At 41.9% G+C, this 25,974-nt stretch overlaps 2 protein-coding genes across 5 annotated transcripts in view; one reads left to right on the plus strand and one right to left on the minus strand.

Moving 5' to 3' along the window:
* Window positions 1–230: 230 nt before the first annotated feature.
* On the minus strand, window positions 231–5,064 carry TMEM139 (transmembrane protein 139). Of its 2 annotated transcripts, none has more exons than XM_059465937.1 (4): window positions 4,992–5,064; window positions 4,598–4,685; window positions 3,327–3,635; window positions 231–2,005 (listed from the first exon to the last, which is right to left on the minus strand). In XM_059465937.1, exons 3-4 carry the CDS (start codon window positions 3,617–3,619, stop codon window positions 1,531–1,533), a joined length of 768 nt encoding a protein of 255 aa, XP_059321920.1. In that variant the 5' UTR covers window positions 3,620–3,635; window positions 4,598–4,685; window positions 4,992–5,064; the 3' UTR covers window positions 231–1,530. The 2 variants fall into 2 exon arrangements, with proteins under 2 accessions (XP_059321920.1, XP_059321919.1); XM_059465936.1 differs by lacking the exon at window positions 4,992–5,064 and adding an exon at window positions 4,899–4,936.
* Window positions 5,065–22,827: 17,763 nt separating this feature from the next.
* LOC132087384 (rap1 GTPase-activating protein 1-like) overlaps window positions 22,828–25,974 on the plus strand; it is a 40,540-nt gene continuing 37,393 nt past the window's right edge. For all 3 annotated transcript variants that reach the window (XM_059493531.1, XM_059493532.1, XM_059493533.1), the window contains exon 1: window positions 22,828–22,958. In XM_059493531.1, coding sequence (XP_059349514.1) covers window positions 22,915–22,958 — 44 coding nt within the window. In that variant the 5' untranslated portion in view covers window positions 22,828–22,914. The remainder of the gene's footprint in view (window positions 22,959–25,974) is intronic.

Genomic DNA, 25,974 nt, shown 5'->3' on the forward strand with positions numbered 1-25,974 from the left:
ATCAGCAGTTTGTGTCTCCTAATACTTCCATGACAGAGGTATCATAATTGCTTCATCAATAATGATAATAAAGTGATTCAGCTGTTGATTCATAAATGGAACTCCTCTCTCTTTTCTAAGCCAAGATTATCAAATAAGCAGAATGCAAGCAAAAGCATGGCTTTGTGGAGTGTTTCTTTTGAGAGGAAAAATTAATGATGCCACCAGGAATTTTTAATGCAGTCCTATTTATTTATAAACAACATAAAAGGTTTATTTTTTCTCCTTTGAAATATAAAGAATCAAACAATAAGAAATAATTTATTTGCTTCTAGCCTTGGGTTGATGGTTCCTCATATGAATTAAATATGCAGTCATGAGCAAGGCTGGGATGATTGCTGCTCTCCTTCACAGGAGATTTCGACCACCATTTAAATTTTTTAATGTGGACATTCAACAGATGCAAATGCATCTCTTTGCATACTGCAGACCACTTTGACACTGCAGAGCTGATCAGTTTAGCTCACTCATTTAAAAAGTCACAGCACCACTGATCAGTGAGAGCTAGAACCTGCCTACAACCTACAACCATCATGATGAAGGCCAAATGTGTCTTGGGACTGTTGTCCTCTGGTGCTCCGCTGCCCTGGCAGACAGACTGGACCTTTCCAGAGCCCACAGAGAACTGGGGGAGCTTTGGCCTTTCTGTGCATGATGACAGTAAAGTGTCTCAGGCCATCTGTTAGAGTGCATCTGTAATACAGCAGACATAAACCCTGCTCTAGAGCCATGAGGTCCAAGCAGAGGATGCTCACATGTGTATAAATCCCATCGCTGGCCTCTCTTTCAGGGGGAAAAGTTATCTCCCACTTGTCCACCACTGGCTGTGTGGGATGAGAACTTTGTGAACAACAGAAGTCACTTGATGCATACTATCAGCTTTTCAACCCTAAGTGAGAGGTATCAGGTGGTACCAGCTTCCAGATGCAGTCAGACCTCTCCCCTTAGTCACACTCCCATGTAGCACAGGTGAGGATGGGGAGCAGGTGTGGCAGAGGGACAGTAACAAAAAGCTGAGGCCATAAATTTGTGTTGCTGCAAAACAGCAAGGTGAGGAGTGCAGGCTTGTTCTCTCTGTGGGGATTTCAGGGTGGCTGAAGTCACACAGTGCTCAGCAATATTGCTGTTTGCAATGCACAGGCAGAATGTGCTTAATGTTGTTTCTATTCCTCCCCTTTTCCAGGCAGATTCTTCTGGCTGCATTCCTACAGTCCTTCGGGAGTTTTTTTGGCCATCTCATTTCTTCTCAGGATTTACTTCTCTCCCATAAAGGTGTATCTCCAGTTTGAGAATGTTGCCATACATAACACAACTTTCCTCACAGTGGTTTTATGTATCTGCCAAGTCAAAGCAGTGTGGTATTGCATTGATTTCTTTTTTGTGCAAAGAGATTCTGGTAACATCAGAAGCTGTGTCTGTAGTTCAGTTCTGGTTCAAAGAATGGTGAGACAAACGTTTAGGCAAAACATTATCAGCCGTTTTACCATCCCTCTAGGAACATCCTGTATTGGAGTGAGGGTTTGGTTCTGTATTCATGGAAGGTGAAGTCAGTCCTAATACAGAGGGCTGGTGAGCATCTGCAAAGACCTCATCACTGATGGCAGTCTCGTAAGGAGGTGGTGGGGTGAGTGGCTCCAGTGGTTCAAACCTTTCTTCAAGGTCTTTGTCCTCATGGATGTCCGAAACAAACCGCTGCAGTCTCGGGGGCAGCACCAGCTGCAGCTGCGTCCTGGAGCCCGTGTCTGTGTCAGAGGGGTGCACTGTGTCTGGTGGCACTGGCCCCCGCAGAGCCTCCACCATCATCCCCTGTTGGGCAGAGGACTCAATAACGACGTTGTACGGGGGAGGCTCGCTCAGCGGCGAGGGCACGGAGCCTGGGTTGGATGTGATTGTCCATATTGCTGGTGCTGGAGCTGACATGGTCATCACCTCCTCGTAGGTGGGTGCTTCATAGGCGGCATTCACCCTGTGCCAGAGAACAATGCCAGACACACTCGTTGTTTTAGTGCATAATTTATGTTTGTAGTACAGATCATGGACTATAGGGACCGTGCTACAATCAACAAATGGGACTGAGACAGGGTATCTCATGTGGTATTGCTGTGTAGGATATTCTGCCCCTGGATCAGCTCACCTCTCCAGCCAACTAAATGCCTTTCTTACTGGGATAGAAAATAGCTTGTCTGACCATTCTCCCACACTCCCCAGAGGTAGTGAAGCTACCCACACTGTTCAGTTCAGTGTCCTAGGCTTAACCCGGTGTCCTCCTACAGTTGAAATTTATCACTAAGGATTGCTAACTGCTAGTTATCTCATGGAATAAAAGAACCTAAAACAGGACCTATTTTTTTTATTATATTAGCTATTTTATTTATTACATTAGCTCATCCATTTTTAAGAAGTGGAGAAAATTAGGTAGTTTCATTTAGTTTAAACAAGGACTACTTATTCCATGTTTAAAATAACTATATCCAAAGGAAAAAATGTTACATTGGAGACATTTTCATTTTTGGGTTGTATTTTTAAATAAAAGGATACTACTTTTCTTTAAGTATGCCCCCAAACTAGCAGGGCCCAATACAGACTTCTTTTTTTATATAGTCTTTCTAAAAATAAACATTGTCTTTGGGAACATCAAGTCATTTATGCACGTGGATAATGATTATCTGGATTATACAAGGAAGCAAGGCTGCAAGTAGAGTTAACCTCTTCAATGACAGAGGAAAACTGGGGTTAAATTAGCTGACGCTGAAAACCTGCAAATGAACGTGAAGCCAAGAACACGTGGGAGTATTCAGTCTCTAAAAATCAGGGGTTTATTAGCGTCAAGCAGGAATTTTAAGAGTGGAAACACACCCAGTTACAGGTTTCTCTTAAAGTTTGCCAAGAAACAGTTTCTCTAGAGATAAGGTTTATAGAGCTAAACCCAAATAAGATTTAGTATTGCTTCAACATTTTTTCTTTTTCCTTGTCTGACTCATTGTTTGGCAAGCCTCGATTACTCAAAGAAAAAATAAAATGGGCCTGGATCGGTTTAACATTGGCAAGTTTTAGTGGATCAGTTCCCAGGGGGAAGAAAATACATATTATAAAAGTTACAGGACATGCGTGGCATTGACATTTGCAACCTCCACATCAGTAATGAGGGAAAACAATCTGAAAAGAACTTTTGTCTTTGGGAATGGAGCCTGCATTTTGTGCCTCAGGGGAAGGGCAGCAAAAGAGTGTTTAAAATGGCCATGAGTGAAGTGAGAGAGTTAAAGAGGAGCAACCAGGTTGCTGCTTACCCTGCTTGGCTTTGCCTGTTTGGAGGTATTTCATTTGCGTCACGCCGGTGTTGATTCCTCAGGTAACACTCGACAAACACACTCAGCAAATAGCCGACCAGGCACACTCCCCCTACCCCGAGGAAGAAATAGCCCACTGGGTTGATGTTAGAGGAGATGGCCAGCATGGTGACCCCGATGAGAAGAGCAGCGGTGAACAGAAGCAGCAAGGTTTGGCGGATGTTCTTCCAGCGTGTCTCTAACAACATGGCAGAAGGGATGGCGGTGGCAGGCACTCGAGAACAGATGGGCATTTAAAGGGTCAGACATCTGTGGAAGATGGAGCAGTTTTTTCAACATGAAACATGAGCATATAAACACATTTCTAAGTATTGTGACCAAAGTAAAAACATAGACACTCAAGTATGTGCATGTACATCATAAGCCTGGGAAATCTGTGCACACCAATGTAAACATATTAGAATTTCCTCTGTGTGTCCATATTGAATAGTTGGAATGCTTGGACACAGCTGCAAAACATAAAATGTATAAATGGACCATCAGTACTTATTACCAGACATATCTAAAGAGGCCTGGCTTAACAGGAATGCAGATTGAGGTTACTGCAAAAGCAAGACATGGAATAACTATAAGGGTTAATTCTGGGATGTTTGTACCTTGCATAATCAACATTCAAATACTCGTTCAAACCCTGGAAGAAAAGCAGCATTATTTAATATGCCTGCCTGCCCTGACAAATTGAGCATCTTACTTCAGTGTAGTACTAGAGCAGTAATGTAACTTTAGGTTCTGGATGTAGCCAGGGTATATGTGCTTTTGTAAAATGTAGGTGTTCATTTCAGTGTTTGCCTGTATTCTCAGTTCCTTCTCGGTTGATGTGCTTTTTTTTTTTTTCCTCTGTTCTCAGACACAATAGTCTTTCCTGTCCCCCATTCCAAACCCCATTTCTGTGAGAGAAAGAGTCAGCAGTTGTCACTGTGTGCAGTCAATACGGAATGAATACCAGGGATCTGTGGTATTCAAGAATACCATAATTAAGGAGCTGTCTTGCACATGTTATACTAACTTACATCTATCCCACTGTTTTGGTGAAGACCTGTTTGAAGCAAAGAAGCATGACACAACAGGCATATTTTTTATGAATATGCTTCTCCAAAGAAATAAACAGTTTTATATAGCTCATGTCACATTGTGTGCTTTCCCCTAATTACAACAAAAATAGTTAAATGCATATAAGCAAAATAAACACATTTGTTTTAGCATCTACTTACCAGAAGGAGGTTTTGGTAGGTACAAGCAGTCATGGTCTAACTTCTCTCTTCATCACAAGGAAAAATGTGCACTGCTTCCCGTTCTGACCTGAAGATAGAACACCAATTAAAACTCTCCCTTCCTCCTTTTGAGTTTTTTGGTAGGGAAACTATGAAGATTTCTTTTGAAAATAAAAGAAACTAGTGAATATGGGAATAGAGCAACTGATGGGAAGATCCCATTGTACAAGTTTTGGGTGGGAAAGAAGAATCTCTGTTTTCCAGGTTCTGAATCCAAAGCAGCTTCTAGACGATCACACACCTTCTACTCTATTGCAGCTCTTCTCGGTCTGTCCCACAAAAGCAGGAAACTCATTAGGAAAGAGGGCGGAGTGAGCAGTGGGGGAGTGCTTACCTGTGTCGTATCTCTTTGATCTGCTTCACCTCAATGAGAGAAACTGCCCTGAAAATTCTGGGTTTTTCCCCACGTAGCAAAGGAATCTTGATCTCTGCCTCACAAAGCAGGAACAACTGCCTGCCCAGCCCACATCACGTGGCCCACATATAAATCTATTTATGACTTCTGTAAAATGTAAATTCATACATTTGTCCTGGTCGACTTCTGTTTGACAAATATTGTTTTATGTCCTCTTTGATTTCACAAACAGAAGGGGGGGAAAGGGGGGGCAAAAGGTTACTGTTTCACAGAGGGCTGAGTTAAAAATATTTTTACTCCCTGATGTATCTGGGAATGGAATGAGAGGTAATGATAAGCAACAGAACTGAATTCGGTCCTGAATTACTTCTGTTATCTGAATCTTTAGTGTGTGTCTGAAAACTGGAATAGAATAGAATAGAATAGAATAGAATAGAATAGAATAGAATAGAATAGAATAGAATAGAATAATTTCACTTGAAAGGGACCTACAGCTTCCCTAACTCCCCACCTGCTTCTGGCTGACCAGAAGCTAAAGCATTCTTAAGGGCATTGTCCAAATGCCTCTTAAACACTGACAGGCAATCAAGGGGTGGGATTATTCTGAGCAGCCCTTATTAGGACACACATGAAACATTGTGTACAGTTTTGGTCCCCCCAGTTTTGATGTGGTCTGAAAAATTGGATATGGTCTGGTGAATGCCTTGAGGGTTGGAGAACTTTGAGAGCTTAACAGGCTGAATTTGTACAGCTGAGAAATGAGAGGGCTTGGGCAGGTGGAGAGTGTCTGCTCACAGTTTTCCAATAGCTAGTTACAGAGAAGGAGTTTTAATGAGGGTACGTGGTGACAGGATAAGAGGCAACAGGAAAAAGGGTAAGTGCCTATAGATATTAGAAAAACAATCTTTAATGTGAAAACAGCAAAATGCTATTACTTCCCCAGAAAAATGGAGGAATCCTCTTGGCTGGATATATTCAAGACACAGCTGAGTTCAGGGCCCAGCTTTCAGTAAGAGGTTGGACAAGATCATCTGCCCTTCCAGCCTAGACTTGTCAATGTTTCTGTGTTTTGAATATTTTCTCCTTATAATTGCCCTTCTGGCTGCTGACAGATAAAGGACTTTAAGCTTTGATTGTTATCCATTCTTTGCTTTCAAGAGAATTCTTTTGAATATGGCAGACTAAACACCCACATAAAGGGGAGAAAGTCAGGATTCTGGTGTGCAGCATGTAATGTTGCAAGGCTATTATTTAGATGGAAAATATGATTTGCATTTTGGGGTTGCCTGGTGTTGAGAACACCTTAACTTCTAAGGAAGACTTGAGAAAACTGTTTTGACAGCCTCTTTACACAGGCATCATGAGTGACCCATGGTGGAATCTGCACATGTCAGTACAAAGAGCAACTGCTTTCTAACCAGCGTAGCTGGTGGTTGTTAGAACCGTTCCTCAGAGATAAGATTTACATCCTACTGATTTGAGGAGGTAATTAAAATTATCCTCCTGCCTGTTCTCCATTTCCTCCTGTCTTCCTTGCAGTGACTCAGTGCTCAGGTGATCTCTTGCTGAACCAGCCCCGCTGTCTCAGTGGGAAAGTATTTACATTTTTCCAAAGTGAATTTAGTAGGCTTAATCTAGTCCCTAGAGTATCATCTAACCATTAGTTCTCCATTAAAGGGAAGCAATCGGAATGCAGAGCCAGAGTGGTAGAGGAGAAGGGAGGAAGAGTGGGAATAATTTCCAGGGCTGTCATTTGATTGACTTGGCCCAAACCATTGTAGCAGAAGGAAATTCTTCCTTCTTTGATGGAGTAAGCCCCACAGAAAGGTGCAGAAAGAATCTAAGACCCATTTTTTACCCAGCAAAGCCTGTTAGATATATCATGGCTTACTAGCTCAGCCTGATGACTTTAGACAACTCCCAGCTCCGGTATGTACACTGACTACTGTCCAAAGGCCTCAACAATTTGACCACTGTTGAATCCCCTTTGTAAGTTCTTACAGAAGGTACTTCAGCTGTGTGGAGGGAGCTGTGGCTTTTTGCACATCTGCACATTCTCCTGTGCAGAATCTCCCCAACTGCTTTGGGGCTAGATCTTTTTGCTAAGTTAGTACAAAGTTAAAAAGGTGAAAAAATTCTTCATTATTTGCTGGACAACTACTTCTGGGACTGGAAATCCTGTATTTGATTTGTGGATAGATAGAAAGATGTTGGTTTTGCTGAAAATCTGTATAGCAGTTTTGATTGGTGCACCATTTTTAAAAATAGTCTTGGGCATAGTTATGAAATATCGGGATGAAAAAGGCTAGAAATGGTAGGTCTGTGTTGAATTGGTTGTTGCTTGTATTGATTGCATCTGTTTATTTCTGTTGGATTTCAGGGTTCAGTAACTCCTGTAGATTTTACCCATGCAGTTCATGGATGACTGCCGAATCTTTAGGAATTATTTTTATTTACAAACCCACATAAAACAACAATACTTTATGATGCAGTTGTATGTTCATTAGTTGAACATGTTTTTGAATGTGACACATACTGCTTTGTGAGTCTAAGGATACAAAGCAGGATGAATTTCTATGAAGTAACCTTTTAAATATGTTTTCTGGCAGAAAAGTGCTTCTTCATGAGGCCTTTTAGCATTTCTGAAGGAGTTCTAAAATTTTTGTCTCTCTGCTGTTTTGGTTCTCTCCACAGTCTGGTTCAGACTGTCACTGGGATCCATAACTAAGAAAAATTGATCACAAGCTGCATCAAGAAGTTTTGGTGATTAAAAGGCACAGAAAAAGCAGTGAGGCTTGGGTAAGGCCTGAGAGATATCACTCTGTGGGCTTTGTTAAACAAGGTGTTGAAGCCTGGGAGAGTAAACAAGCACATTTATCCTGCCGTGCTAAACTGTCTCCCTTTCATGTGCAGTACAGATTTTCTTTCTTACAGAAAGCTTTCTGTTCTCTTTTGTTCAGTCATACTGTGAGAACCTTCATTTAACAGTATATTTCTTTACTTAGGACTGTGAATTTCCTTTTTTTTTTTTTTTAATTCTTTGTTTCTTCCTGTATCTCGTCGTCAGCCTCTAGGAAGCATTTCACCTTTCCCCTGTTTCATCTCACTATCTACTCAACCTTCTGCCCCAACTGCTACTAATTAACTTAGTACCTACAGTGAGCTCAGTTATCGGCTCGGTATGCAGAGAAGCTTGCTTTATTCCCAAGGGCTTGTGACGTGCACACCATGGCACAATTAATCTGACTGTAATCGCCAAGCCTATTCTTCCTCATAACCTCGTCCTGAAGCAATTTCTGAGAATCTGAGCAAGTACTGGGGACAAAGTGTTACTGAATCACCTTTTCCAGTCTTGTCTGCCTCTCCTTTTGTCCCCCAGATTTTGCACAGTCACTTTTGTGACTAAGCAAATTGCATCACTGCATTTTGCGTTTTGTCTAGAGATCATGGGGCAATGATGAGCTCTGGTTGATGTTTCTGGTCAGTATAATGTTCTAGGCAGGAGAAGGCAAAACCCCAAGGAAAGCAAAATGCCTATGCTTGGATATTCAAAATATGTGTGTAACTTGGGGAAAATTATTTGTGTTTGACCTGCCAGAGCTTAATGGTCATACGTTTCTTGGGAACTGGCAATCTCTGTTTCCTTCCAGCTTATTCCAGTTCTTACCGGACAATGGTTGGAAGTTATATGCGTAGTCACTGTAGGGTGGGTTTTTTGGCATGTTTGTCTTCTACCTGCAGTGGCTTTTCTCCACAGATCAGGGCCGAGATGTGGTGACAGAAGGACTGATACTCTTAATTCCTCAGCTGTCTGATGCATGCCTGAAAAGCATAAACGTACAGAGATTGAGTCAGAGACACTTGTTATGTTGTGGAGAACTAAAGGATTTCTCTTTTCTGAAAGTGAGGAGTCACATTCAAGATGTGAAGTGTTTTTCAGGGCTGTCTGCACACTTAAAGTTCCTAAGTACTTAAATTTAACAAAACAGCACCTCCTTTTCCTGCCAGGAGAGGAACAGAAAAATAATAAGCATTTACCAAGGTGATATGACAGTCTTTATATCCTCTTTCAGACTTTTAAATTCACATACATCATGTATGTGTTTTGCTTTTTGTCTGAGAAAAAAAAAAAAGTGAAGGCTAGAAGCTTCCTCATCTTTTTATTCTGAGTTCTCCCTAGGGCAAGCACTTTAAATTTGTGAGATATCATTAGCACTGGCAAAACTTTCTGCATCTGATTTAGTTTAATGATAGAGCCCAGCTGGGTCTAAATTATTTACTTTTTGCCAGAAGACTTTCTTCACTTGTGTAGAATCTCTGCACACTGCAGTACTTCTACTGAGATGTTATTCTATGTGGGATGTAAATTAGCAGTATGCACTTCTCTGTGGGAATCCAAACTGGTGACTGAAATGCTACTAAATGGGACACTACAGTGACCTCTCCTCTTTTGCTAATTTAGAGCCCCTAATGTGGATTAGACAGAGGAGGAGATGGCTGTGACTAAATGTGAAGAAGGAGGGCAGTTAAGATCCTACTGCAAGAATATGGTGAAAGAATCACGTGGAATACTGTGGAAATTTCCATAGTGTGGAAAGAGCAAATGAGCAGAAAGAAATAGTTGTAAGATGAAACTAAGGACTCAGTTGAGGATAGTTAAAAGAACCCAAGAAGATAATTTGCTGTCATTCTAGACTGTACTAGGTGTCTGTGAAAAGAAGAGAAAAGCAGACCTATGTATACTGAGCAGCTTTACTATGGAACATTCCTTTTCTCCAGACATAATTTCACTATTCTAAAATAGGAAACTTTTCAGCCAAAGGACATGAGATGCAGTGAGAAAAGTTAATGTGTAATTGCCACAGAATTTCTGTTCCTTATCTTCCTCCCTGGTCCTAGCGATATATTCCTGCTGCTTATGTTGCCAAACCTGTTATACACTGGAGAGCTCCCTGAAATGTTCTGAATGGTTAACAGGGCATAAACAAGTATAAAAGAAAAAAGTGCTATTTTCTCTTGTGTTAATACACTAACAGTCACAGAACCATGCAGGAAGTGACCGTATGGCCACAGGAGAGGAGAAGGGACCTCATAGCCTCTTTCTGCGTTGAAGAAAGGGGGATGCCTTTTCCTTTCAACAGCTCTAGATGGTTTTGCTAAGGAACCACACCTGAAATAGTTGGGTTAATAGAAATTTTACTACCCAACAGTAAAATACAGCCTACTTGGGTTGGAATTCAGCATTTGTGCAATTCACTGTGGACTAAAATGTAATAGATGTGAAAAGATGAGAAAGAGGTTGAAGTGCCTGTTGCAGAATATAGATTCCTGAGCAGGAATTTGGCATTGTTTTCTGTTGCTGGTGAGACCTACAGTGTCTCTCCATAAGGTGTTCCTACTTCCTACTGTATAACATTGCACTTTCTTCAAATTCTTTTAGTAAATAGAGGGGTGGAGGAATGGGGAAAATGTTGCCAGACAGAGAAATCACAACCATTTTATTGATGAGTTGTGCTTTGGAGAAGAAGAGGACACTGCTGTTATTGGTACTGGCCCTTCTCTGAGTGCTGTGCTTTGTAGCAAGCAAAGCACAGAATCCCACATGCTCCTTGATCCCTGTTCTCAGCCTGAGGTGCTCATAGTCTAAAGCAAGTGTGGCAAAGCCACAAAATAATTTAGCTGTGGAAGACCAGAGATAGATAACTTAGTATAAAAAGAAACTCTAAGAAAGAAAAGAAAAAAAATAAGTAAAATCTATTTTAGTAAAGATGCCTTTTGCCTGAAAACTAGATCTCTAACTGGGATCCTCTTCTTTCCTTTGTTAGATATTCTCCACTCAAAGACAACACTGTTTCAGCCTAGTTCTACCACTAGTTTTTGCTCCAGCCACATGCCATAAAGGCAGCACACCTCAGAGGGAGGAAACTCAATCTGGTTCCCTTTTCTGCTTCAGGAAAAATGGGTGTCATATTTCAGTTACATCCCTGCAAACAGGCATTCACAGGGGTCAGTGAAAGAGCAAATATGTTATTTTATGAAAGCAAATAGTCACATGAGCCAAAAAGAATGTAGTTTTTATCTTGGCATGGCTCCTCAGTCTGAGATGTCAGTTTATTTAGTGATACAGACAGGTTTTGTCCAGTTCTGGCATGGATTTGCATTCCTAATGGTCACTGCCAAATTAGCAAGAGCACATCATAATGCATTTCTGGTATGTGCCATTGTCATGCTCGTAGTGTTGCAGTTTGTATGGCATCTGCATTGTCATTCTGGTACATTCTAGAATGTCATTGTGATGATATTTCAGATGTTTGTTCCTGTGGGGGCAAATGACTGCTTCCAAGGTCAGCCACCAGCTGCAGGGACAATCTCCTGAAAGCACCACACCACATCACTGCCAGTCCAGCCTGCTCCTTGTAAACGAGCACTGTGAAAGCAATACACAACCTTCTGCTTTCTCCTGAGGCGGCAGCAGTAGTGACACTGCAACTCCTGTTGTTTGTGAAGGAGAACTCTGCGTTATCAGGGCTTCTGCTGCTGAGAGATAGCTTTCTTGTTCACTGTAGGCAACAAAAAACCAGGACACTCAATATGTGGGATTAACTGCCTATCTGGTTGAAATGACGGCTTTGAGAATTTATTAGTGATGATGACTGTGCAAGTTTGCTTGTTCCACATTGTACCTGTTTCAAGAGCAAGTGTTGACTGGTTGCAAAGAGTCTTTCTGTGAAACTTAGAAGATTGCCATTGAAGGCAGAATTTCAGGGTAGAACGGTTGTATTTTATGAACATTTGTGTTGAAGTGAAGTCATATTTGATGCCGAAGATGATCCTTGTCATAGTGCCTCTGCTTCTTGAGAAGAGTTTTTAAGTTAACTCACTATTGGTGACCTCTGATTCATTTAATTGTTCTGTGAAATCCCTTGCAGATGATGAAAGATATCAGAGTGATTCATGAGAAGGTGTTAATTATTTGAAAAGCTCTCATTGACGCTTGGGGCATGAGAGATCTTAATCTTGGCTGAAGAGATTTCTTTGACTATACTGGAAGTAATGATGAGGTATATATTCTTGTCCACTGCCTCCTTTCTTCCTCCCTGCTTCCTCCAAATATTGTCTTGCTTGATCAAAAACAGAGAGAATAGTCTTTTATCAGAATTGCCATTATATGACCTTTACTTCACATACCTGAGTGTGTGGCAGTACACAACACCCAGAGCTCTCCCAAGTTTCCAGTCTACACCTGCCTGAGATCCATTGATACTGACAAAGTCCTTGGGCTTCATTAATATTGATGAAGTTTCCAAGTCTCTGATATATGGTGGTGTTCCTTTTAGCCAGATTCTCCTGCTCATGAAGCTACTCAGCAACAACTTTAGCAATCACTAAGACTTCCTAAATTTGTACTTTAAGCATTCTTATGGCATGAACATTTGGCCATCTGAAGAAAAGATAAAGGGCCTCCATGATGAAAGCTGACTCCTTTGCTTCCTTGGGAATATTATGCTCACCTGCTGTTTTTAAATGATATTTGCAAAGTAAGGGGTCAGGGCAGAATGAGAACTGTATGGAGGTGAACTGATTTTCAATTTCTTATGACCACTGTAAAGGTCAGATGATTTTTATTTATGCAAAATCCCTGACAATTGTTTGCTTGTCTTGAGGACTACAGCTTTCTGCATGTCCTGCTTCTGCTTGCTGCTTTCCTCTTGCAATCCTACCCTGAAGTGTAGTTCCATGGCAGCCCAGCTATGCTGAAATTGTTGAGCGTGTCTCGCAGTTTCTAAAATTCTGAACCATAAGTACATGAAACTGGAAATACAGTATCTACCATGTTAACATTATGGGGTTGGAGAAGGCAGAGATATGTTAATTTCCATGCAAAGGCTTGTTTCAGAGATTATTTTTATGCTCCTATTTTATATTTTGTTAATTTGGAGGCTGAATATTTTTTCTTACAAGTTGTGTTGAAACTGATAGGTCAAACAAGCAATGTGGAATTTGGCTGTAAACATGTTTCCAAACAAAAACAGACAAAATCAAGGCTTCTTGTGAATTGTGGCTCTCTAAATGGAGAAGTTTTGGCTAGAAATTGCCATAGTAAGAGGCTTTTGTGGTAGGTCAGTAAGAGACAATGGAAGTGGTACAGCTTGAAGAACATACACAAAATGGTGGAAAAATCAAACCTGACATCCTCCAGATTAATACTGGATGTATGCTCTTGAATGAGTCAAAGGGAAAAGAAATTACTGTTTTGGGGTCATAGATGAGATACTGATATTATAAATAACCAGGCTGTGGTTAGGTGATTCCCCACATTTGACATGCCTGTGCAAAACTCTTCAGTATGAGAGAGTTGTTGTTGCTGATCCTAAACTCTCTGGTTTAACTGTTGACCCTTCTGAGTTATCTCCAGCATTCACACCAAGCCAGCTGGGCTGGTTGGTTGAGCACTAACAAAGTGTAAATATTTACTGCCTAACAAATCTAACTTCTCTCATTTTGGTAGAGTCCCATGATTGATTACAGCTCTGCCTTTCATTCTGCAAATATATTTACATCAGTTATATAAATACATTTATCAATTCTTAATATTCTTTGAGAAGGAAGTAGACATCTTGCCCTCCTTTCATTACATTTTAATTTGTGCAGCTCTACTTGCTCTTAAAAGATAGCTGGATTTTCCCTGTTCCCAGTTTTATGTCACCAAAGTACTGATGGCATTCTTTATTTCAGGTCTAGAATATATTTAAGACCACTTGCTCCCTTTGAGAATGCCTGGATACTTTTTATCCCATGCTGTGCTGGTTTGGCTGTGGTAGAGTTAATTTTCTTCAAAGTAACGGTGACACATGATAGAGCCCTGCTGTCCTGGGAATGGTTGAACACCTGCTTGCCCATGGAAAATGGTGAATGATTCCTTGTTTTGCTTTGCTTGCATGTGCAGACTCTTCTTTACCGATTAACTATCTTTATCAGAACCCATATGTTTTCTCACTCTTACCCTTTTGATTCTCTCCCCCATCCTACCACAGGGAAGTAAGTGAGCCAATTTCACTGCAATTGAATAGAATTTTTTCTTCTACTCTGGCAGTTCAACTCCCTGCCGTCTGGGAATTATACTCGATTGTTACTAACCAAGGTGCTCAATGCAGGCTGATTTTCCAGTGGTGCTTGTCCTCTTAGTGCTATCCAGGCCACTGAGGTGCTTAACAAACTGGCCATAATTTTTTTTGTGTGTGTGTGTTGATGTGGAAACACTATTTTGTGAGACATATTGTTTGATAGTACTCCAAAACGTTTAGTGGGCACTTCTCTGTAACAAGTAAACTTGAAGCCATAGATTCCATTTTTACTGCATGTCTGATACACAGAATAGATGTATTTGATAAATGTGTGTATACCTATAATGCACAGCCCACACATGCCATGTAGAACTGTATGTAGTGTGTAGTGTGCAAACACATCAGGACACATATTTAGTCATTCACAGAAGCAAAATGTTCTCCATACTCTTCATTAACATTAATTTCTAGATATTTAGAGTTAGTGTATGGTTCCAAAGTGATAGATACATTCTTACGAAATGTCATGAAGTGATTCTTTTTAAGTTTTTATATATGCCAAGTATTTGTCAAAGCAAGTGTCAGCTGTTCTCTGCTGTTGTACATGCTTACACTATGGAACCCTCCTTATTCTCTATGTGTTCTTATTAACAAATAAATGATCCACTATTTTGTCTCCTAATACTCTGCATAAACCACCCTTACTGCTTTTCAGATGGCCTGTTGATGTGGAATAATTACTAGGTGTTTTCCAATGAAATTCTGTTGGTTAATTAATTGTGAACAGTCTGCATATTGTTTGTTTAACTGTCCTGATTCCTGTAAGTAAGAATGTCCTTGTCTTGCCCTCACTGGAGAAAGGCACTGCTGTATCGTAGGTGGGAAGGAAGAGGGAAACAAGGGGACTGTTCCTGTAACTGGCACTGACTTCTGATTCGGGTCATCTCAGATCAAATTCCAGTTACACAGCCTTCAGCTGTCACTTTAACCAAATCCTTTCGTTCACTGCAGGTCTCTCAGAGATTGGACTCTTTTGGAATGGGGACTGACTCTTATTTTATGCCTTGGAAACAGGGCTGAGATTTTCCTGAGCTGCCTTGCATCCTTCTTCAATGAAAAGAAAAAAAAAAAAAAAAAAAAAAAAACCAGCAAGATTTTACTGAAGTACAAATGTTTCACTGAAACAGATAATTTCACGGTACTTCAGGTATTGATCATGTCTAACAAAGTGTCAGCACGACCCCCCGCCTGTATTAATGCCCCGAGGGTGTAAGCGCTGTTGAGCGTCCCTCACACGCTCCGGGCACAGCAGCTGTAGGTGGGCGGGCGGGCGGGCGGGCGCCCCGCTCCCGCTCCCGCTCCCTTCTGTTGCTCCCGCTCCCTTCTCCCGCTCCCTTCTCCCGCTCCGCAGTGGATCGTGCCGTCCACACTAATCAGCAGCGGCTCCCGTCATTAAAGGGGCCGCCGCACCCTTCTCATTTCCCAGAGGAGGGGGCTCAGGTGTTCCGTCCCCGGGGATTCCGCAGCCTCGGCACGGTCTGACCGCGGCCGCTCCGCCACCCTTTGTGCTGCGGGCTGCTTTAACCCCTTCTGCGCCCTTCAGAGTTGCAGTAGAGGCTTATGGGGAATAATCCCAGCTGGTCCAGATTATCTGGACAGAAGGAAATTGCAAGCACCTTTATCGCTAATTTTGCAAAAGAAATTTACTTGTCCGATTGCCTTTTCATCCACACATTGTTTTTATTTGCACGGCATCTAGTTCTGACCTCCCTTCCTTCTCATCCCATGTATCTTTCTAGCAGCCACAAAAAAATCCTTGCCTGTGCTTCCTGCCCTTTTGTTTGGATTAAGCAGCTATTATTCCCCTTGTTTGAATACCATTTCATTACTGCAAATTGTTAAACTTGTTGATCCAACCTAGGCAAGGCCCATATCTTTACCCTTTTGCTTTTCAGCCTTTCCTCAGTCTAATGACTTGCCTCTCTGCTGTTCATCCATCTGTTTTTACATGACCCTGGCAATCCTTTCACTTCCCTGCCTTGGTTTCACACGCAATTCACGGATGCAAACTGGCTTTGTATATTCATATAACACTGCTTTTAAAGGATTATGCTTACTGAGAGTGTAGAGAGTTTTCCTTTGTTAAAATCATTAGTTAAAGCCCATTATGAAATTAATGGTGCAGTAAAGCCTAGAAACTAAGTCCTTTTTCTAAGCATGATTATTATATAGGTAATGCAGTGCTGTTTGCAAAATATGGTCTTTAATTAGAGGGTCTTCCTCTGCTAGAGCTGTCCTCACATCTTGCTCTCTGAGTTATCCTCTTGTTAAGCCCCTGTGATATATGGCCAGGGCAAGACCTGCCCTGAAGTTTGCTGGATGATACAAACTGATTTTCCAAGTACTTTCACATATGCCAAGAAAATTTTTACCTGCTGAATGATTAGAGAACTTAATTTCTGGGTGGAAACCATCACTGACGAATTTCAACTTGGTTAAGATCTGACACACTGCAGAACTTGAAGCTCTTACATATTATACTGAAATTATGAACTTTGACCTTTTGAACATTTCATGCCACAGATTTTTTAACATGCAGTGGATAAAACCATAGAATAAATTAGCATGAAAAGGTCTCATTTAGGTCAACTACTGTGCACTAAATGGTCAACTTCAAAGCTAGAAGGGCCTTTTATATATATCTTCTGAAGATCTCCAAGAATGATATTACTCAGTCTCTCTTGGCACTTCTTAATGACTGAATCACTCTCATAGAAAGAATGATTTTTTCCTTGAATGTAGCTGAAATTTTCCTTGGTGCAACCTGAATGTTGTCACTCGTCTTTTGCTGTGCCTTTATATGAAGAATTACAAGTCAAAAGAGTTTAAGTAGAATAATAGTTAGTTTGTCACAGGGTGAAAAATAGATTTTTGGGGTTTTTAGAGTGAGGATTCAGGGAGGCAAGATGGAGGAATCTGGGCGTGTCCAGCCTTTCTCCTTCTTCTTCCTGGCCTCCATCTTCTGCTGTGATGTTGGTACTTTTAGATTGGTTTAGAGTAGAAGCTTGCTGTCTAACATAGGTGATAGGTATTGGAAAGTTATTGTAAATATTGTAGTTTTTAGTATAAAAAGATAACATGACCTCTGAGGGGGCAAAGTGCCTCTGACTGTCTTGCTGAGCAGATGCTGGCAGGCCAGGAGAAAGAATTTTATAGATAAGATACAATAAACAACCTTGAGACCGAGAAATGAAGAGCTCTGACTCCTTCTTCAACCACTGGGCTGGGAAAAGAGATTTTCTAATGTATTCCGGGGTCACTCTCAGCAGAGATTTTGAGAGAGTCTTTACAGACATATGGGAAGACCCAGTCAGTTTATAATCAAAGGGTGATTTAAAGACTTGTATGAAGGGCAGGGTGTTATAATTGTATTGATCAGGTTATGAATAATACTAATTTTTAGTATATAATACTAAATTTTATGCAGTATATAAATTGTATATATATTATATAATATGAATTATACTAAATTGTAAGATACCAAAATAGTCATACAATTAGTCCAGTAAGAGTCTAATATTCTGAAAAGTATAAATAAATCTATACTCCTATATCTGTAGGTAGATGCACAGGTATATTTACTGCTAACTGAAAAGCCAAAAATTACTGTTTTCTAATATTATAATTCTGATTTTCTTAATGTTATTGAGTTTTACCATGTCTTGTTCTTAGTCTGCTTTTCTGGAAATAAATCTTACTTTAAACAGTCTGTCTGTGCCTTATATACCTGTATACCATTATTCCTTTATAACATCTGGAATAGCTCTCTTTTACCAAAATTAGGGTATCAAGGTCTCAAAGATAATTTGTTGATTTGATAATTTTCATAAAATTATGTTCTGATTACTTGATAATTATTGCTTCGATAATTATCTCATTGAGCCTTTTTTTCTGTTATCTCAGAGAAAAGGCTCCTTTAAATTTAATTAAAATGGCCAATGAAGAAAAAAGATCCAAAGGAGGGAAAGGTTTCAAAGTGAACCTCATCGAAGATCCAGCACAATAGATGGGTCTTGTAACTGCTCCAGAAGCCTCAATTAGAGTTCTTGGACCTGGAACAACTGCACAAAACAAATCTTTGGGTATTATTCCATCCACAGAACTTGGTGGTTCCAATGCTCATACAAAAACAAAAAGGTGATGATTTTTTCTTAATTTAAATTAAAACTTTTCCAGCCTGCAGAATTGTGGAGAAATGCTTGACAAAGCTTGATCTTTAAAGTTTTGAAAATGAGAAGATAGTTGCAAACAATCAGAGTACCCTCTTAAAAGCATTGCTGGTCTTCAGGAGTTTTACTCATAACTGTAGTTGCAATACCAATGTTTTCTATTTGGCATTTTATTTTTAATGTAATTTCAGGATATTCTTCACTACTTCTGGTAAAATTCCTGCAGACATTTTTTTCAAAAGATGGGAAAAGTTAAATGGGGCAGAAAAGCCACGATGACCTACTGTTTGAGCACTCTGGCTGGTTGTTTTTTTAATTTGTCTCTGTGGTGATTCTGGCACAGCTGTGGTCATGGGAAGAATTAACAGAACAAACTACTGTGATGTTTGAGACGACACAGCAGGAGGATCCCCAGCAAACTGATGGCACTGGGATGATTCAGGGTGAGTTACACCAGTGCAAAATGGAGCAGTTAATTTGTCCTGGGATTTCAACCTAATTTTGCTGGGAGGCAGATCTAGAACATTCACCCAGTTGTGGGCAGTAGCCCTCTACAAAGGCAAAATGCTCTAAATGCCTTGACCCAGGTCTGCCAGAACTCATTTTACCTTTGCCTAAGGCTGGCACCACGTAAGAATCCTTTAATTATCTACAAAAATTGTGACTGAAGAATCATTCCAACCCACAGGTCGGTCTCATGATTCATGATTACCAAAAGCATTTACAGAAAGTACCATGTCATCCTGTCCCCTTAAATTATCCTCTCCTGTGCCTTTGCTATGGGACTAAATCAGTACTACGTAATCATGTTTCAGATTTTTCCAGTCTTCTACTTCCCCTTCCTGCTCTGATCTATACACATGAATTGGCATGACCCAGTTCACTGTCACCAAATAACTGTCATTATACTTGAGAAAACTAGGAAAATGTGCTTTTCTCTGGTTAAAAAAAAAAAAAAAAAAAAAAAAAAACACACCAAAAAAACCCCCAAAAAAACAACAAAAAAAACCCCAAACCACCATAAAATGAAACCTAACAGAACCAAAAAACCTGCTTTCATTTTTAAAGGTCATCCCTGCAGGTCTGAGATTAGAAGTGCAGGGAGCAGGATGTGGATGTACAGAGCTGCCTGTCTTCCACTTCTGGAGCTGCCAGTCTGTCCCCTTCTGCCAGGGCAAATCTTCTCTGCTTAAGAGCACAGCTGCTCCACAGGCTGGCTGTTCAATCGACAATGATCTCTAGTTTCAAGTGTGACAGCACCGACCTGCTCGATCTCCATTCAGCTGCAGGTGGGGGCAGCGGAAGAGAAAGGGAGGGAGGGAGAGGGAGGACACTGCAACCTACGTGAATAATTGATAGTGCAAGGAAGGGAGAGCAGCTGGGTTCCCTGTCTCCATCTGCTCACCAGCTGGGGATGAGAGATCCTTGCTCAGGTAGGGGATGAACAGCTTAGCTGCTTTTATTCTCGTCTTGTTTGCAATGCCAATTAAAAATGTTTTGCATCTAGAAGGAATGGGAGCAAAGATAGGTGGGGGAGGGTTGATCCAGATCTTCTCTGCTGCTTGTGTGGCGTTGTGTAATGATAGAGTTTGGGGCAGTTTCAGCCTCATCAGGGAAAGTGTGTGTGCTTTTTAGATGACATTGTGCTATTCTGCATTGTGTAGAGAAGCAGTTGCAGAGAGAGAAATGGAGAGTGGAGGTGGGGAGAGCGGATGTCTGTGTAGGAAATGAAACAAACTAAAGGGATGGGGGGGCATGAGAGAGGGTCTGCCCAGACTCAAAGGAATCCCACCCTGATTATGTCAGTCCTGGACATAAAATGAGGAGTCCAAGTGCACTGCAGGAGGTGCTGTCTGTGCACACCCAGTGCTATATTTAGAAACTGTGTGCATAGATCTGTGGAAACAGCTGATGTGAGAACATGTGTGTTTCTGTCTGTGGATGCAGCTATGAGTTTGTGTAGTATTGAAGTAAAACTTCAAAAAATACAGGTTTTGCCCTGAAGAGTTTACCCTTGAAGGATATACTGCTGTGTTTATGTGGTACTGCGCAGCTTCCGTGGAGCTGCTGATGTTCTTACAATGACTCAATTAACAGAATTGCAGGGACCAGTTTCTGTTTTACAGCTAATATAGACTTCTCCTATGTGAGCAAGAGAAAATGCTAGTGAAATGAAACACACTGAAAAAATCTGCTAACAAAAATAGGAAAATACATAGCAAAAGGTATAGACAGCAATTACTGTAAGACATATATTAATGTGCCTACAAGGATACCTGAAAGAACAAAAACTAAACCACGACATCACTATAAAATGCATAATGATCCATGCAGGTATGGACACATATAGGGATTAAAATCTGAGACTGTAAGTACACTGTATTAGTCATATAAGAACACAAGTATTAATAGGAGCTGAATCTACTTACTACAACAGGCTTATAATAGGGAATATTTTTGTATCAGCAGGGTAAATAGTAACAATCGCTGTCTTGATTGTAAGTTGAGGAACAGAAAGCAGACCTGTGATTTGCTTACATGTAATTTATTCATGTTGCTATTGCTAAAGGAAGTTAATTAGAACAGTAATTAGGGCATTTAATAATTGTTTGCTGTTTTGCTTATGCATGTTGAGGGCTTTGTACACAAGTGGAGTTACACAGAAGGTTAGGTAAAACTGTGAGGCAGCTATATGAAAGCTGAGTTCCGTGTGGTTTTGTATGTGAACAAAGTTGGCTCTTGTCTGTAGTGGCAAGCTGCCGAAGAACAAGAATGGCAGAAAGACCTGAGCCTCTCTGTATGCTTTGCTTTCACCATGGCCAGGCTTGATAGCGCTGCTGCTGATGACCCTGAGATGGGGGAGGGCAGTAGTTACTGCTGGCAGCCCTCTCTAACAGCAAAAAATAATGTCTCTTCCTCCTTCCTAGATGCAGCAGAAATGGCAAGCTTGGCTCTTTGCCTTGGTCCAGTCACATCTCTACTCAGAGATTCAGGTGAATGAGTAAGTCCTGCTTGTGCCGAGAGCAGCTGCTCTATTCAGTGCCCTGGGTCCATTTAGGAGGCATTTGAGTTGGAGTGAGGATGTAAGAATTGGCCCATGCATCAGCATCAGATCTTCTGGGGAATTACAAAAGGTAGACAGAAGGAAATTGAGTCACCTTGGCTCCATGCAAGTTACTAAAAACAGCAAGTGGACCCTTTCTTTGTCCATTCAAAGTCATCACCTATCTTTGATTCCTTACTCGTTTCAGTCTCTTTGCCCACCCACAGATCCTTGAAGTCCCCATAATCATTTCTATCCAGGTCTTTCAAGAGTAGAATTTATAGGAAGCATAAGGATGAAAATGGTGCATTCATCTCCAAAACTTTGAAATAACTCCTTGCTCTCTGCATTTTTCTTTTTTCTCCCATGTCTATCTGCTAGCTCATATTTTCTGCCTGGTTTGTCTACATACTGTTTGCACTCTTCCTTTACATCTTTTTCTAGCTCTCTGGCAAATTCTGCCTCATGTTCTGTGTTTCCTTATGTCTTCTTCATTAGTTAGGAAAAACCCAGTGTGAGGCTGACATTTGGCGTAAGGCTGTAGTTGCTGCTTTTACAGGTCTTGATGTAAAGAGAATAAATGACATCATTCTGTGGAATGAAAGTGAGAAGCACAGAGAAAGAAAAAAAAGGGTGTCCAGAAGAACTCTGTGTTCTCATTTAAACGCAGGTATATTCATATTCTTTCTATAGCAGACCATGTTCTCATGCTCAGTTGTTGTTTGTTTTTTAATCAGGAATGACAATCTGTTGATGAGTGAATCTGTTGATGAGCGAATGGAAATACATGTGGTTAAGGCATTTGTGACCTCTGAAAAATTGAGCCTCCCTAGTTTACACATTGCATCAATGAACTATTTCATACGGGGTGCAGAGCCAAATTTCTGCGGTCCTCGAGGTACGTCAGATCCAAATGACACGGATTTGGATTTAGTGGATGCAGTATGTTCCTAGCCTTCCCTTTAAAAGAATGGAGATTTGTGGAGAACTGCTTTGATGGTCACCTTCCTCACTGGACATTGAGAGCCTGAAGATGTGATGTTATTCTATAGCAGAGTTGAATAAGTGGAATCCCTCTGCTGTCCCTGTCTAACGCTGTGCTTGTGTTACCCTCACACAACCTGGAGAGCAGCGTCCCCGGCTCGGCTGTCCCAGCAGCCGCTCCTGCACGCTGTGCTCCATCCATGGGCTCCCACAGCGGGGACTCCAGGGGAACCGCTCTGCCACAGCGGAGGAGGGGCAGAAGCCATCACCCCATCCCCCCTTGTCTCCTCGTCCTCCATCCCTCCTCTTCCTCCTCCTCCTCCTCCTCCTCCTCCTCCTCCTCCTCCTCCTCCCCTCCGTGCTCTCCGGGGCCGCTGCCCGCCGGGCCCGGGCCCGGCCGTGCGGGTCCCTTCCCTTTCTATCCGGTGAATCCCGACTGAGAGGAAGAGGAGGAGTGGGGGCGGGAGCCGGGGCTTCGCGGGGGGCCGGCAGGGAGCCCGTGCCCTTCTTCATGGCGAGGCCGGGGGAGAGCAAGCTCCCGAGGAGGGAACCCGGGAGCTGACTCAGCGGAGCAGTCCAGCATGTTTTCCCGGGAGCACGGCTTCCCTGCCGGAGCCAGCGGAGGGTAGGTACTGCCACCGGGACCGGTGCCGGCGGCAGTGGGGCCTGGGGCCCTGCCTTTCCCGGGCAGCCCGGGGACGGGGCAGGGCAGCGGCTGCCGGCGTTGGGATCGCAGTGCTGGAGCAGCAGGAAGAGCCCTGGCGGGTTGGCTGGAAGGGCGGAGACCCGGGAAGGGGGAAGGCGATGGCCGTGCCCAGCCAGGCAGGTCCGGGTCTGGCTGTGGGCCCGGCCCTCGCTGCTCCCTCCCTCCGGCCCCGCTCCGGCCGCGGGAGGCGGGCCGTGGGGCGGCCGCGGTGCTCCTCTCCCTGGAAGGAAAGAGGGAGGCTCGGCTGGCTTTCTCCTGCCGTCCCAGGAGTGGGGGACCTCTCCTCTTGGGACTTCTCAGGAGGTGGGAGTGTGGGTTGGATGGCAAGATTAAATTCCCCCTGGAGTTCTCCTTTCTCCTGGCCCGCAAGGAGAGCTGGCGGGGAGAGTTCTCCGGGCCTCCCGCTACGCTGCCCACCTCTTTGTGCGTGCACGAAGTCCTGAGCGCGGGCTGCCCACGAGTGGGAGCGGTGCCCTCCACGGTAGCTGCCCCGCAGCCAGAGGTGGGAGAGAGGTTCCTTACTTGATGTCAGAATCTGTGGGCAGAAAGTTTGTGACCAGCTGAGAGCAAACTGCCTCTCATCTCTAGTGGTAGCTTCCTTTTCCTAGTTCTGCTTCAATAATTCCTTCTCTTGGGCTCTAGGAATCCATGTGTAAGCAATTTTCAAAGCTGTATAGGGGTTCTGAGAGTAGGGCTATTCGTGTCATGTTTTCAGCTGTCTCCACCGAATAGCTGACAATTGTATGTGGTAAAGCAAATGCACCTCTCTAAGGCAGAAATAAGGGAGTGAAGCGGCAGAAATTGTTACTCAAGAGAAGTGGTTGCCCAGAGTTTTCCTTATGAGCATTTCAGGCCTGTTCTTGTCTCACATTACCTTCAGTTCTTCTGAATTGCCTGTCCATTCTAGTGAGGGATTTAAAAAACATATTAGTGTCTCCCTGCAAGAAACTCTTATCAGGCTGGGACACCAGTTATTATCCTGACTGTTGTTCCACAGATAGCTGCAAATCACGCTGTGGTGTTTCTCCTATTGGAAGGCTTCCAGTTGAGCAGAAGTGTTTACAACAGCTATACACCTGCTTCCCTGTGAACTTTCAGGAAAACAGTTGTCTTAGGATTTGGGGCACTTGCCTTTTAGAGTGCAACAAATCCCCATTTGCTCTGGAATATATTTATGAAAGGGTGTATGAAATTCTGTCCAATTTGTGGTTTTTTAGAGCAGATACTTGCATTGACTTGGTTATTGAACTGGCTCAGATACAGCAGATAGCAATGATTTTGAAAGCTGGGTAGAGAGATCCTATGACTGAAATAGCAGAGGATGCTGCAAGACAGAATACAAGGCATGAGCAGAGTTGTAGTGGCTTAGAGATGTTCAAAAGTTCTTGTTCCGTTTCAGAATTGAGAGTGGAATTTATCAGTGGATCAGCAGTACCTAGATTTAGTTTGACTGCCTGCTTGAAATTAATGTACTGGTTAGTGTCACTAGCAAATCCCAATCTAGCCTTCAGCATTTTCTAGGCCCTATGCTTCCCCTTATTGCCATTTCCTAAGAATAAAGCTTCAGCAAGTATACATTTGCACATAAATATTCCTCTCCCAATCTGCAGAATTGCTTTCCTTTTTCAGAAGGATGATGTTCTTCTTTTTTGTGGTCAAGGAGTTTGAAGTTCCAATTTGAAAAGAAGTATGTTCCCTTTTTATAATAGTCTAGTGCTTTTCATTCCAAAAGTTCAAAGTTCCAGAAATTGAATGTGGACTTCAAAGTGATAATTATAATAGCACCAAATTTTTGTGATATTTTATAAAAGATAATGTAAAATCTAAGGCATTCTCTTGGATTTTCAAAGGCCTGTGGCATATTCCTAATTTGGGATAATTACAGAATTGTGAACATCCCTGAATCTACAGTAAGTCTGGTGATTTTGGCATTTACTGGACTCATTTGGTCAATAGAACTGTGCTAGGATTCAATGGTTAAGAACAGTTTCTGCCTGAAGTTTTCCAGTCAGTCCAGAGTGTTGAGATCAATTTATGGTTAGAGGACAGGGGCAGGACTGGCCACACTGACCATGTAGGATTTCCATGATGCAGATGTGTATTTAACTCCTCTGAATGATTCAGCATTCACCTCAGTGACATGCCAAAGAAAACACTAATATGAAACAAGGCCCCAGGACATCCAGTTACACGAAAGGTTCTATTGTTACACTTCTTTCTGAAAAAGAGAATTTATCGACTTAAACTTGTTGCCTTTTTAGAGTTTACAGAAAAGAATCTTCAGATTTTTAAGAGACAGGGAAAATGTTTCATGTACTGCCTTGGACATAAATTTTGCTCATCCCAAACATTCTTCAAGTAAATGAAGAGGATGATAAATAAAGAATGTATTAGTATAGTATTAATATTAATTTAAAATACATTTGCCATCCAACTATTTCAATATTTGTTTGAGGTTGTCAAGACTAACTCCTACGTCTTCCCTTGCAGACATTTTATGGCATTAATTTCTGGATGCATTATACAGATCTCTCTCATATGAATTTCAGGAGAAAATTGTGGGATGGAAGCATTATGTGTTGATGAGTCTATATGCAAGTTACATTATGCCATTGGGCCACAAAAATGAATTCTGAATTGTCAGAGAACTGGTGAGCATTAGGATTCTTGGAGCTTGTGACAGAGTAGTTTCAAGATTACAGAAATAAGTGGTACCTCTATACAAGAGGGAATGTAGCCACTGCTTTCAAAGCAAGGGTCTGCGTGACCACTCTCCTAGCATGGAAGCAGCAGCAGTCATGCATCTAATAGCTACAGGACAGCAATTCTTGATTGCCTTGTAGGATTATTGTATGCCTTGTATCATGGTTGTATGGCCAGTGGTGAGTAGTGTCTCTCAGGCTCTGTCTTGGGACTGGTGATCTTTGATATCTTT

The sequence above is a fragment of the Ammospiza nelsoni genome, chromosome 2 (assembly GCF_027579445.1).
Source record: "Ammospiza nelsoni isolate bAmmNel1 chromosome 2, bAmmNel1.pri, whole genome shotgun sequence".
Classification (NCBI taxonomy): Eukaryota; Metazoa; Chordata; class Aves; order Passeriformes; family Passerellidae; genus Ammospiza; species Ammospiza nelsoni.

What these genes read in the sequence shown, in the direction of transcription:
- TMEM139 (XM_059465937.1), bottom strand. Translation starts at nt 3,619, where the DNA reads ATGCCCATCTGTTCTCGAGTGCCTGCCACCGCCATCCCTTCTGCCATG. An exon ending in AACAGGCAAAGCCAAGCAGG is followed by an intron (nt 2,006 to 3,326) that starts GTAAGCAGCAAC and finishes TCTCTGGCACAG; the next exon opens with GGTGAATGCCGCCTATGAAG.